The sequence below is a fragment of the Macaca fascicularis genome, chromosome 9 (assembly GCF_037993035.2).
Source record: "Macaca fascicularis isolate 582-1 chromosome 9, T2T-MFA8v1.1".
NCBI classification, from domain to species: Eukaryota; Metazoa; Chordata; class Mammalia; order Primates; family Cercopithecidae; genus Macaca; species Macaca fascicularis.
The window spans coordinates 18,061,833-18,076,460 of NC_088383.1; the positions used below are offsets into that span (position 1 = coordinate 18,061,833).

General features: G+C 36.9%; 1 protein-coding gene across 18 annotated transcripts in view; it reads right to left on the minus strand.

Moving 5' to 3' along the window:
* Positions 1–14,628, minus strand: part of TRDMT1 (tRNA aspartic acid methyltransferase 1) — a 60,662-nt gene that overhangs the window by 12,407 nt on the left and 33,627 nt on the right. For 4 of the 18 annotated variants that reach the window (XM_005564725.5, XM_045399637.3, XM_074001147.1 and 1 more), the window contains 6 exons: positions 9,843–9,919; positions 6,088–6,159; positions 5,403–5,468; positions 4,265–4,334; positions 3,111–3,194; positions 1,404–1,747 (listed from right to left, as the gene is read on the minus strand). In XM_005564725.5, the coding sequence (XP_005564782.3) occupies positions 1,404–1,747; positions 3,111–3,194; positions 4,265–4,334; positions 5,403–5,468; positions 6,088–6,159; positions 9,843–9,919 (713 nt within the window). The remainder of the gene's footprint in view (positions 1–1,403; positions 1,748–3,110; positions 3,195–4,264; positions 4,335–5,402; positions 5,469–6,087; positions 6,160–9,842; positions 9,920–14,628) is intronic. The other 14 variants (XM_005564732.5, XM_045399634.3, XM_065520381.2 and 11 more) reach the window with 9 other exon arrangements.

Consider the following 14,628-nt stretch of genomic DNA (forward strand, 5'->3'; position numbering starts at 1 on the left):
GGCAAAATTTTTCTTTTTGTTTGAGACAGAGTCTCACTCTGTCATCCAGGCTGTAGTGCAGTGGTGTGATCTCAGCTCACTGCAACCATTGCCCCCCAGATTCAAGCGATTCTCCTGCCTCAGTCTCCCAAGTAGCTGGGATTGCAAGCGCCCACCACCATGCCTGGCTAATTTCTGTAGTTTTAGTAGAGACAGGGTTTTACCATGATGGCCAGGCTAGTCTCAAACTCCTGACCTCAGGTGATCTATCTGCCTCAGCCTCCCAAAGTGTTGAGATTACAGACATGAGCCACCATGCCCAGCCAAAATTTTTCTTAAAAAGCTCTAATTTTCCCCTTTCTAGGTTTAAAAAAATTAGTGAGAAATGTATTAAATGTTCAAGAAATAACCCAAAGGAAGCCCTCTAAATGTTCATGAATAGGTAACCAGTAAATTATATAATATACCTATACAATGAAAACAGAAAGTCCTTTAAGTACTGATATGCGATAATATTCTATTTATATTGTGCAGTGAAAAAAGGGGCATATATATAGTATCCTGCCATTTACTTAAAAAGGGGGATAAATATAGATGGATATTTAAATACACTTTCAGATACAATACCTCTGGAAGATTATACAGTAAACTGATATCATTGGTTGTATGTGGGGAGAAGAACTGAATGGTCAAGAGATAGAAATGGAATGGAGTCTTACAATCTTAGTTATCTTTTGGGGAACCATGGGCATATATCACTTATGTAAAAACCTGAATAAAATTTAAATTTAAAAGTTACTCTAATATTCTCCAGATGACTCAATATTACTTCTTTAGATTAAAATTTAATTTCTTATTATACATTGATCATAAGAGTGAACACAATTCTTTTGAGATACGATGTACCACAGAAGTGCCAAAGAATTAGCACCCCATCTCTACTGAAAATACAAAAAATTAGCCGGGCGAGGTGGTAGCTGTAGTCCCAGCTACTCGGGAGGCTGAGGCAGGAGAATGGCGTGAACCCGGGAGGCAGAGCTTGCAGTGAGCAGAGATGGCGCCACTGCACTCCAGCCTGGGCAGCAGAGTGAGACTCCGACTCAAAAAAAAAAAAAAAGAATTAGCAAGTAATAGTCTACAGAAACCATGTTTCCACTATGGGTATTTAAGCTCCTATGAAGGTCACCAAACAAATGACATTGTCTTTTATGAGCACTTTTGTGGGTGGTGCACATAATGTTCTGCCAAACAGAATTTTTACTTGTGTTCTATTGGAACATGAAGCAGGCAATTAAGGGAAAATACATCATTCTAGCAAAAACATTTTATAAAATGCTCCTTGTTTTTAGAAGAACTTAAAGAAACAATAGCTTTTAAAAACCTGGTTATTTTGGATACAGGATGAATAGATCTTTAAAACCTACCCTTTGGTAAAGCACACGGACCTTCTACAAGTGGGCTGAACAATGTCCAATAGAAGAGCATATCGCAGCAATGACTTTGGTGGTAAAAGATACTGGTTCATGTCAGTGTCATCTTCAAGAAAATCTTTTAGCATTTTCACAGAGAGATCACTATCTTGTTGATTTTTCCTGTGAATTTCTTCTGCAGTTTCAAGCTTAAAAAGAATGGCATCTTTTCCAGAACCCTGTGTGCTGCTATCAAAGCTAATATTTGGTTCAATGTTCTTTTCTTGAATTTTATTTTCTACATCCATTGTATATTTTTGTGGATGTACAGATTCAATTTTGGGGAACTGCATCAGTACCTGGCATTACATAAAAATAAACAAATTGTCAAAAGTTTCATTAAAAATAAGAGAAATTAATAATGTCCAGTCAACATTATGAAAAAAACCTCATTAGTCTTTATGGGGTTGCCATTAAAAGACAGAAATTGTGGTTTACTTGTATTTGCACAAGTTATTACAAGTTATTAATCATACAGCTATATTGTCATCAGGCTACAGATGATTTATTTCATGGATTAGTGTTTACAGTATTTATTAATAAAAACATTCAATAAAGTAATAGAAAGTGTACTGAATATAGATAAATCATACTTGTATCCTATTTGGAAAAGAAGTTTAGAAAGCAACACTAATATTTCCAGAAAACGTGTTTTGGATCAAGTTTTGCCATACTCCTTCATTAAAAAGGAAAAACCGAAACATAGCTATGATCTAAAGGAAAACTAGCAATTAAAAAAAGAAAAGCGCTTTTCACTGTGAAAGGTTATTTCTACTCATGAGTCCCATGGGAAAAACTTGCTTCTGCAAAACATATAACCATGTATAAAGTCCTATTTTGTAAAAGGAAAACCGTTCCAGGAATTTTTAATGATGAAGTCTTTGAAGTCAATGTATAAAATTAATATTAACTTAATACAATGTATAAGGTGCATTAACTCTACATTTGGAATTGGCCACTATGGAAAGGGAGCAATATTAGTATTATGTGATAAGGGGATTGAGGTGACACTACCAATCCCTTATTAGTAGACATGACTTTTGTGTCCTTTCCTATGAAAGTTAAGGAGAGTTTCACTGAAACGCCGAAACTCAGTTATCCATCCCTGTTTTTTGACCTAAGCATGTAAAACTGCTGACATAATTAGAGATTCTATCTGTAGCAATTGAGCATTTTATTCTAGCTTGTACTAATCATTACTATATTTTAATCAATTAAGCTAAATAGCATTGGCTTTAAAGAAAATGCAACCAATGTGTTAAAATACTTGTAAGCCACTTTTAAGATAAAATATTAAATTTTATCAAAAGTCACCAATGGCTTCTATGAGAAAGATAAAATGATAAATGCAAAACAGTCAACAGTCAAAAGGGAACTTATGGGGGAAGGAAGATCACAATACTAATGATAAGTTTTTTAACTCATTTGTTTTCCAATGAGGAAAAGAAAATTTGTTTTGTTTTGTTTTTGTTTTGTTTAAACCAATAAAAGTGGCAAGAGGAAAATGGCCTTGAAGAGGGACCTAGGGCATGGTCTATACTTTAGATTCCATAGGACACAGAGACACTTACACAAAGTAGTTCTTGAAAATAAATTAGCAGACTAATATATATTTACAATAAATAAGTCATAACACTCATAATAAAATTCCAATAATAATACCTGACCAGGGGCTTGAAAAGGTAATGGTTCAGACTGAAGCTTTGCAATAAGAAAATACCGAAGCCTTGAATTTGGAATGCCAAGCTGTAAGCAAAGCAAAGCAGTTAGTTACTCTAGAAAATTAAAGAGAGCGGTACTAACTTTAGCAACAAGTTAAACAACAACAACAAAAAACTCATACGAGTCTACACTTAGCTTCTACCAGAGAAAATTTGCTACGGATTTGGAGAAGACTCCATTGTAGTATATTCTAAACTATTAAGCTGCTACTTTGTACTTTTATTTGAATGAGTTAAAGATTGAAGCTGACAAATATATCTACAAGTCACTTCCATTTTATATTTCCCAGCTAAGACATACTATAGATATTTTTACATTCATTATTGATAATATAGTAATAATTTAAAAATTCAAATATAGCTATTCTTGGCTATTTATTACCTCATTTTGTTAAAAAGGATGATTCACTATGCTTTACAAACTAAAAGGCAATAAATATGAAATAAATTTAAAGAAATCAAATATGTTGCCAATTTCCACAGCTTGTATCTTGAATTTTTATAATGGGTTTTCTATTAATTTCTGGGCAAAGAACAATATAATATGACTAAAGATCACAAGAAACTAACAAGAACAATAAAAAGCTGACAGCAACACTTGCAAAATTCAAATCTGTCAAATAACTTGTCTTATTATGATCAATTATTTAAATTTCTTACCCATGAAATGGAAGCAGTGTTTTCAACTTAATGTTATGTCCCCAAAGCAGTAATTAGAAAGTTACTACATGTTTGTTTTGTTTTCTATTTTGGATTATTTTGAAACATTAACATTATTAATTATTAACATTATTAACACCGAGTTTGGAAATACCAAACTTGACATATTTTAAAATATGCTATCCTTTGCTCTCTAAAAGAAAAATATAGTCTCTCTTTCAAGCTATATAATTTTTTTCATGAAATATGTGTGAATGAATTTATATGCATGCACTCAACTCTTTGGGAAGGAAGACCCATAATCTAAACTATTTTCAGAGTTTACCTATAATATTATCCAAAATAAAGCCATTCTGCTTATTGAATCAAATTTCCTTTGAGAAAAAAAGCCTTTAAATTATAATTTATGTAAGCATTTATAACTGTGGTACCTACAGAGGTTGGAGATAATAGAAACTCTTGGTACTGAAAGCCACAATTTTCTATTGTTTGTATCAAGAGGTCTCTGAAAAGAAGAAAAAAAAAAGCTTTCATTTGTTACTTGGAAAGGTGGTTCTTATTTAAATAATGTACACAAAAACTCTTTTTTTTTTTTTTTTTGAGACAGAGTCTCACTCTGTCACCCAGGCTGGAGTACAGTGGCACAATCTCGGCTCACCACATCCTCCGCCTGCCAGGTTCAAGCAATTCTCTGCCTTAGTCTCCTGAGTAGCTGGGATTACAGGCGCCCACCACCACACCTGGCTAATCTTTTTGTATTTTTAGTAGAGACAGGGTTTCGCCATCTTGGCCAGGCTGGTCTTGAACTCCTGACCTCATGATCCACCAGCTTCGGCCTCCCAAAGTGCTGGGATTACAGGCGTGAGCCACCGCACCCGGTCCACAAAACCTCATTTTAAGTGAAAACTGTAACTTCACTTGATTAGAAAGATAATGACCTACGTTTTTACTAAGTTCAGCACCTGAGAAATAATATTGAATCAAAAGATATAGATAATTCTTTATTACAAATAAATAGAGCTGCCAGATAAATTATCCAAATTGATGAAAGTTAGAATTGCTAATCTAGTGATGATCAATCTGCCATGGGAACTAGAACTCTATCTTCTTCAAGGTAGCCAGTCAGATGGGAGCACTGTTACAGACAGCAGCTGACGCAAGGACTGGGGTGATGCTTTCTCTCCAGCTGAGCCACCATCTGAAAGAACCCCAACACAGGGATTCTTCCTGCATCCAGCTGTAGGGCAGAAAATACTTGCCAACAGGACCAATTCTTACTGAAAACGTTTCCACTTACACAGAAATAAGCACCAATATAAATGGCTAAAATTGAGAAATGCCATTCTTACTAACCACTTACTCCAGAAAAATTCGAAAACATCAAAAGAGAAGAGAATCAGTTGAACAAAACTTTGTAATACTTTATATTATTAGTCAAAATCAACACTGATGAATTTAACATATAAAATGTCAGAATGTATGCACTGGTTTTTAAGATTTTTATTTCACAACAGTTCCTACTATAAGATATACCAAGTCTAAGATGTATGCAAGACAAACACATTTTTTTTACCTTGTAGAAGATACTTCAAAACCTTTAACATTTTCCAAAAGAATATACTTTGGTAATTTTTGTAATCTAAAAAAAAAACACAAACAAATGGAATTCTAAATATCTCATTACTAAGAAGAAAAAGTAAAGAAAATCATTACTGTGGGAAATATGAGGTAAGTAATTTTCTGAACTATTTTTAAAATGGAATTTTATAAGGCTGGAGACAACTTATATTTTATTCATTTTTCCCTTAAACATGGCACACTTGATAAAGTTAACATTTAAAATGTTAATTTCCATTGGAGTTGATCTCAAACATGGGTTCACACAGAGCCTCTGTGGTGACAGCTGAAAGGGCTGCTACTCATATAGAAGGGTGGCTTTAAGGGTTTGCACTTATTTCTAGGCCATGGGTAACAGCATTCACTAACATTAGCACCATTTGCATCAACACTATGAACAGAGGCAGTAGAAGCTAGCTATTAGGCTGTGATTCCCTGTCACTCACTGTGGTGGCAAGCGTGGAATTGTGAAACATTTGCAGTTATTCTATTAGTCATGGTAGGAGAAGATAAATGACATGCACAATATCTCAAGGCAGCATGTATAAATGGCTATCCTCTATAAAATGACAAACATCACATTCTTCCAGACCTGGAGTTTCAAATTAAGGGTAAGCTTGTACAGGAACCAAACTTTTTACCTTGGGAGAATATTGAGAATATATAAGAAGCTATTCGTCCTTGAATCAGTCATATCACCCTGCCGGCCAATCCTAAAGGGGTAAAAAAACCACACGCACAAAAAAAGTTTATCAATAATCTGATAAAAAGATGTCAAATCACTTTTTAAGTCAAAACAGAGAATAAAAATAAGTTGGTCCTCACAAAAAATAGGGTCATCTTTGTTGTTACAGAGAAAAAAATACATTTATTCATTTAAAAAGAAAAAAGGGGTCCAGGCGCAGTGGATCACACCTGTAATCCCAGCACTTTGGGAGGTGAGGCAGGTGAATCACTTGAGGTCAGGAGTTTGGGACAAGACTGGCTGACATGGTGAAATACTGTCTCTACTAAAAATACAAAAATTAGGCCGAGTGTGGTGGCTCACAGCTGTAATCCCAGCACTTCGGAAGGCTAAGGTGGGCAGAACACTTGAGCCCGGGAGTTCCAGACCAGCCTGGCCAACATGGCAAAACTCCATCTCTACCAAAAATGCAAAAATTAGCCAGGCGTGGTGGGGCATGCCTGTAATCCCACCTACTCAGGAGGCTGAGGCACAAGAATTGCTTGAACCTGGAAGGCAGAGGTTGAAAAGAAAAAAAATCCTTACATACCTAACAAGTACACTTAAAATTTATCTTTATAAAACAATATGACACATGACTTATATTAATCAAAAAAGAACAAGAAGTCAATGCAGAATAAAACCAACTGTTCTCTTAAAATCACTTTGTTTAGAAAACACACACACGTGCTGGCTGACTATACTTTTTGCTCTCCCCTTGGTGGTATAACGAGAGTTCAGATGAATGAGCTGCTGAATGGAGTAGCAACCTGAAGCTAATGGCACTAGTGGCCAATCTAAGACAATCAAAGCAGTAGGTAAAACTAACACAATTTTGTCCAAAGTAAATAGGAGAGACTTAAGCTGAAGGCTAGATTCTCTAAGCAGGAGGTTAGAGTAACTAGGGTCAAAACGAGTCATGTAAACAGGCAGTATTTGGGCTAGCAAGTAGATCCTACAAATAGATTCACAACATGACCAAAGATAAAGCAGAAATGAAGACTTGAATTGAGCCTGAGCAGCAGGAACAGAGGACCAGGGTTCAAAAGCATCCTATTTATCTTCAGAGTCTTAAATAAGTTACTTGGCATCGTCAGTCAGTTTCCTCACACCTGATGGCAGGACCAAAACCATCAGTGGACCTGAGGTTCAGCTATGGGATTAGACTGGATGTGAACAGACTTCTCAGAAATCTTCAGTTCTTATTCTGTCCTTTCCTGTCAGACTTTCACATGAGGACTACAGAATCAGTTATTCCTGCTATCAGCAGCTGGAGCTGTGCTAAGACAAGGGAGAGATGGGAGTAGGAAAGCTACGGGGCCCTCTGCAGTATTACCTGAGGCTTCACAGAGTTGGAGCTGCATTCTGCTGTGTATAACCTGCTCACTGTACTCCGCAGGCCACACTCTCACACTCTCGTACTCCACTAGAGCCACCCTGAGATGGAATGGCCTGTCTGCTCTGATAAACTCCTAATCTACTTCCAGACACAGTTCAGACATCACCTCTGAAAGAATTCCCTTCTCTTGGTATGCAGCAAGCCCTTTTCTCCTCTGAACTCCTGTGACACTTTCAGCATTCTTTTATAATATAACTTATAAGATAATTTAAGATAACATTATAAGATAATTATTTGTCAGCCATTCCCATTAGACTATAAGCTCCCAAAAGACAGGAACTACAGCATCAAAAATAATGCCTGGCCAGGCGCGGTGGCTCAAGCCTGTAATCCCAGCACTTTGGGAGGCTGAGACGGGCGGATCACAAGGTCGGGAGATCGAGACCATCCTGGCTAACACGGTGAAACCCCGCCTCTACTAAAAAATACAAAAAACTAGCCGGGCGAGGTGGCGGGCGCCTATAGTCCCAGCTACTCGGGAGGCTGAGGCAGGAGAATGGCAGGAACCCAGGAGGCAGAGCTTGCAGTGAGCTGAGATCCCGCCACTGCACTCCAGCCTGGGTGACAGAGCGAGACTCCATCTCAAAAAAATAATAATAATAATAATAATAATGCCTGGCTTGTAGGTGAACAATAAATCCTTGGGGAATTCATTTCCTAGAGAATTGTTTAAATAAATCCAAACCTAGATGGAAATTTAGCATTAGAATATTCATTCATTGAATTAGACTGCTTATTACATATGATATTCTACTTAAAATCATGGAATATATAAAATGATTGACAAATCTTGGCTCTGACATTCTTTAATTGTATATCCTTGAGAAAACTAACCTTTCTATGCCCCAGTTTCTCATCTGTAAAATCATTATAACAGCAATGGCTACCCCATAAGCTTGTTAAATTAAATGACATCCTCTGCGTAAGACACTTAGAGGATTACTACTGCTATTATCATTTAAAATAATTCAAAAGACTCTTATTAAAAATATCTAAATGAAGATGAATTAGTCAAGATTTGGTTGAAGATATAATTTCCTGAAACATATAGCCAAATATTTATACATACACACACATATATATAATTTTTTTAATGAAGAGATTATAATGTTGCTATGAAAAGTCAGAATTATTCAATGTACATATGAATTTTAAGAAATGTAAAGTTCACAAGTGCATGCTTAACTAGCTTTTAAATTGTACAATTAAGCAATTTAGGACTTGAATATTTATTGCAGAAATTTACTTTGCTTAATCAGTATTAGAAAGATATTCTTGAATGCTCATTAGTTTAAATGAATTAAGGTAATTTGGGCTGGAAATAAACATTGTGTCTTAGGTAAGTATAAAAGAGGTATCCTACAGTATTGCATATCTACTTTTGACCACATTAATTTGCTCATCTGGTAGCAATTGCTATTTCCTTTGTGATTAATGCTTAATTATAAATATGAATGGGGGCTGGGCACGGTGGCTCCGCCTGTAATCCCAGCACATTGGGAGGTCGAGGTGGGAGGATAGCTTGAGCCCGGGGCTTTCAGGCCAGCCATGGCAACATAATGAGATGCCATCTCTACAAAAAATTTAAAAATTAGCTGGGCATGGCAGTGTATACCTTTAGTCCCAGCTACTCAGAAGGCTGAGGCAGAAGGATTGCTTGAACCTGGGAGATTAAGGCTGCAGGGAGCTGTGATCATGCTACTGTACTGCAGCCTGGGTGACAGAGCAAGACCCTGTCCCAATAATTATTATTAAAAATAAATACATACAAACATAAGTAGATAAGAAGATTTATGAAAAAATTTCCAAACTATGAAATGCAGCTAATAAACTTCAAAGTGTCCATGCTTGACACTATGGTATGCTTTGATTTAGTAAGTCCTTCAAAAGCACTTTCTCAACACTTGATATGGTTTGGCTGTGTCCCCATCCAAATCTCATCTTGAATTTCCACATGTTGTGGGAGGGACCTGGTGGGAGGTAACTGAATTGTGGGGGCAGGTCTCTGCTGTGCTGTTCTTGTGACAGTGAATAAGTCTCATGAGATCTGATGGTTCTATAAAGGGCAGTTTCCCTGCACAACCTCTCTCCCTTTACCTGTTGCCTATGACTTGTTCCTCCTTGCCTTCCGCCATGATTGTGAGGTTTCCCTAGCCACATGGAACTGTAAGTCTAGGAAACCTCTTTTTTTGTAAATTGCCTAGTCTCAGGTATGTCTTTATCAGCAGCATCGAAATGGACCAATACAACATTGAAATATTTATGACACATACCTTGTGAATGGCTGGCATGGAGGGCTCATTAAAATCATATCAAAAGATAATCTGTCAAACTCTTCGAGTGTAATGCCCTGAGGAATGAACATTTGGGGGAACAAAAACATAAAAACATGGATAGAATGGGGAAGAAGGAAAATACTAACTATAACTAAATATATCAGAAACTGAAACAGTTTATAATACAATGCTTGTCAAATCAACTTTGGTTAACTAACTTCTCAAAACAATACTGTGAAGGAAGTGGGGCAGTAAACTGAAGCTATAAGAAATTAAGTGACTTCCCCCAAGTTCCCAGCACCAGCCCAGAGCTGGAACAATTGTTTCCTGGATCCTAAGCACATCTGGCCTGTATCACGCCTCAAGTGTATCACTGCTGTTTTCTGGAGTAAAACATGGAGAACCTTATTTTATAATTGACAATTTTCATGGGGATGGGGTCTAGGAAATTTTTAAATACCTACCTGTCAATAATGTTCTTTATTTAGCAAATGTGATATGCAGACCAGTCACCATCCCTTTCATATACATCTGTTAATATATTATCAAATGGAAAAGGGCCTAATTCTCAGATAGCCACAAATATTTGCAGTTGTGTGCAATGAACTTCAAATGATTGTTGACAAGATGAATCAAAAGAATTCCTAATGGGCTAACTAGCTGAGAACTGTGCTATGTTTGCTCCCTTTCTATATCTCAGAAGACAAACACAGGGAAGCACACGTCAGGGGTTTGCCAACTCACATTAAGCACTCTCAGTGCACATCTTTAGCTAGAAACTTAAAGAAATCAGTCCAGAATCAAAACCTTCCTAATTATAACCCACTTCTAAGAAGTTCAAGCACATGAATAAAGCAGGAAAAGCTTTACTCTGAATTCTGTAAAGAGTGAGTTAACGTGGGAACATGTCAGTTGTCTCCATTGTATTAACAGTTTGAATGTGCATGTCTTATCAGTTTTTGATCATAGGATTTTAAATAATTACAGATACATCTGTGAAAATGAAATCAAAATTAGATATTGAAAATTTCCTAAAGCACTTCTCGACTCTGCAGTGCTAAGGAAAGCAATCTGAAAATTCTATACTGAGCAGTCAGCCAGAACACACGGGGCAGGGTATTAGCACATCGCATTCAAGTTCAACAGCCTGTATATACAGGGCCATTATGATAAGCAACTGGACATGGAATGATAACAGCTAAATTCCTAAAACTAAAGTAAAAATAAAACAACAATCTCTCATAGCAATTATTCCAGTGGCATCCTATGTCTGGAATCAAAAGGAAGTAAACAGAGTCAATGTCTCTAATACAGCTAGCCACTAAAAAAGTTACAGCTTTAACAGATTCTTTTTTTATATATACATACTTTAAGTTCTAGGGTACATGTGCACAACATGCAGGTTTGTTACGTATGTATACATGTGCCATGTTGGTGTGCTGCACCCATTAAAACTCATCATTTACATTAGGTATTTCTCCTAATGCTATCCCTCCCCCACCCCTCCACCCCATGACAGGACCCAGTGTGTGATGTTCCCCACCCTGTGTCCAAGTGTTCTCATTGTTCAATTCCCACCTATGAGTAAGAACATGCGGTGTTTGGTTTTCTGTCCTTGTGATAGTTTGCTCAGAATGATCGTTTCCAGCTTCATCCATGTTCCTGCAAAGGACGTGAACTCATCCTTTTTTATGGCTCCACAGTATTCCATGGTGTATATGTGCCACATTTTCTTAATCCAGTCTATCATTGATGGACATTTGAGTTGGTTCCAAGTCTTTGCTATTGTGAATAGTGCCGCAAGAAACATACGTGTGTATGTGTCTTTATGACAGCATGATTTATAATCCTTTGGGTATGTGCTCAGTAATGGGATGGCTGGGTCAAATGGTATTTCTAGTTCTAGATCCTTGAGGAATCGTCACACTGTTTTCCACAATGGTTTAACTAGTTTACAGTCCCACCAACAGTGTAAAAGTGTTCCTGTTTCTCCACATCCTCTCCAGCACCCGTTGTTTCCTGACTTTTTAATGATTGCCATTCTAACTGGTGTGAGATGGTATCTCATTGTGGTTTTGATTTGCATTTCTCTGATGGCCAGTGATGATGAGCATTTTTTGAAAATAGTGATTTTTTAATAGTGTAGGCCAACTAATAAGGCAATTAGGCAAAAATTCATCACTAAATTGAACCATTCACAACTTATTTAACCTGGTATTCTAGGTCAATGAAAATGTATTTGGATTAAATAAAGCAGTCATGGAAATACACAGGTTATCTTTAATGACTAAATATTTTAAAGCCAATGGAAATTGACTTTTTACATTATATGACTATACAAGTTAAGGAAAACACTTTTGCTTTCAGACAATATTAGATCAGGTCAGTGTGCTAACATTGTTCATCCCGTGTTGACTGGCAGGTGTATATGTCCCTCTGCCTGCCTTCTTGCTTATTTTCTCAGAAAGTTTCCTGGCTATTCTTAAACTTAATTTTCATTTGAACTTTAGGAAGAACTTGGCAGATTAGAAAACAACAACTTTTGACTATTTTATTGAAGTTTTAGTGAAAGAGAGCCAATATTTTTACAATATTCAGCCATCCTATCCAAAACCACAGTACGCTTTCATCATTTTCAAGTCTCTTTAACCTCCATATGAATTAGATTTCTTGTTATATAGATTCTTGTGTCATTACTAAAAATAGGAACTTTCTCCTATTATGTTTCCTAGTAGGTTTTTGTTTGTATATAGTATGCAATAGGTTAGCATATTTTTGTAGCCAGCCTCCTTATTAAAGCACTAAGTATTCCTCAGATACTATTTTTGCTTAACTTGTTAGTGTTTTCTGGCATATTCAATCACATTTTTAAATCTCTATTTCTATTTATATGATATTTCTCTGTGTAAGTGCATTAGCTAACAGTTCCACAACAATATCAAGTAGTCGTGCTAATGGTGGACATCCTTGTCTTTTTATTATTTTAGTGAGAATACTTTTAAAGTTTCACCATTTGGTATGTTACTGGGTTTAGACGTGTGTGTGTGTGTGTGTGTGTGTGTGTATGTGCAGTCAAGGTCTCGGGCAACCAGGCCAGCAGTTATGCTCTCGGAACATTTGCATACTTAGTCCCAGAGCCTTCATTCCGAGGTCTCCTTATCTGAGGCCTCGAGCAGAACTTCTCTGCCAAGGCCTCCTTGTTTGGGGAGGTGTGGGAAACCCTGAAGACCCTGACAACACTTGAAGAGTGTGCCACCCTGACTCAGTCCCCAGCACTTTTCCACTACTAACCCTCCCTGCTTGCCCTTCCCTTAAGGCCAAGGATTCCCTCAACAGTGAGAGGGCCCTCACATCTACACAGATCCATGGGCAAATGGAACCGGGAGAGTGGCGTTGTCTCTGCATTTAGATTCTTGCCAGTGACACCACCGTAAGTGAGTGAAGGCTTAACTCCTTTGTTTTTGGCTTGTTACCTTAATTAGCTACTTTGATGCTCTGACAGCTGAGCTTTCTCTTTCCAGCTCTGCTGAGACCCTGACGGTAATAACACTGAATAATGTCCTAAAAATTTGATAGCTTCATTTATCTGCAAAGACATATTTTTTGTGTCTCACTGCCTCTTCCCACTCCAATTGCATTATTACTTCTACACTGCAAAGCTTTACAACATTTTCACCTATTTTCTAACCATAGTTTTCCTCCTAACATGGCAGCTTCATTCCTGGGTTTTCTACTTTGATTCATCTCTTGCTTAGCTAGATTAAGTGATGGAGTCATCTGTTCCAGAAGGGCTCATGGATGTTATATTGTAAGTTTCATTTTAGGAAAATTTTTATCTATTTTTACTAAGAGTTTTTGTTCCACTGGAGTCATTCTCTTCTTCAGAGGCATTAATGATATTTATCATGGATCACTCTGTCTTCGGTAGCTAGCATTTACTCTACAATATGTAACTGGAGAAAGTGAAGAAAGAGATCAGAGATTGTTTTTGAAGCAATAATAGTCAAAGCCCCCAAATTTGATGAAAATTATAAATAAGAAAAGCACCACAAGGTCCAAGCACTACAAATAAAGAAAAACATAAAAAGCACATCAAAATAAAACTTTTCAAAACATGTGATAAAGATAAAATCTTAAATGTAGACAGAGAAAGACACAATATATTAAGAGGAATGAAAACAGAAATTATTACAGACCTTAAGTCAGAAATTAAGCAACCCAGCTAACACTGGAAAGTATTAAAAGAAAACAAACAGATTTTTACAAAAATATCTTTCAAAATGAATGGAATCAGAGATTCAGTGGGCCAGGCACAGTGGCTCATGCCTGCAATCCCAGCACTTTGAGAGGCTGATGTGGGAGGATCAGTTGAGCCCAAGAGTTTGAGACCAGCCTGGGCGACACAGTGAGACCCTGTCTCTCCAAAAAAGAAAAAAAAAATCCGTAAAAAATTATATTTCACAATGAAGACAAAATAAAACACTTTTTTACTCAAAAGTACCAAGGTAATTTGTCCCTTTCTATATATACCCAACAAGAGACACTAAAGAAGGTTTTTCAGGAAGAAGAAAAATTATATCACATGCAAACTTTGATCTAAAACACAAGGATAAAAAGTGCTGAGGCATGGTGCAGTGGTTCACGCCTGTAATCCAGCACTTTGGGAGACCAAGGCGGGTGGATCATGAGGTCAGGAGATCGAGACTATCTTGGCTAACACAGTGAAACCCCGTCTCTACTAAAAATACAAAAAATAGCCGGGTGTGGTGGCAGGTGCCTGTAG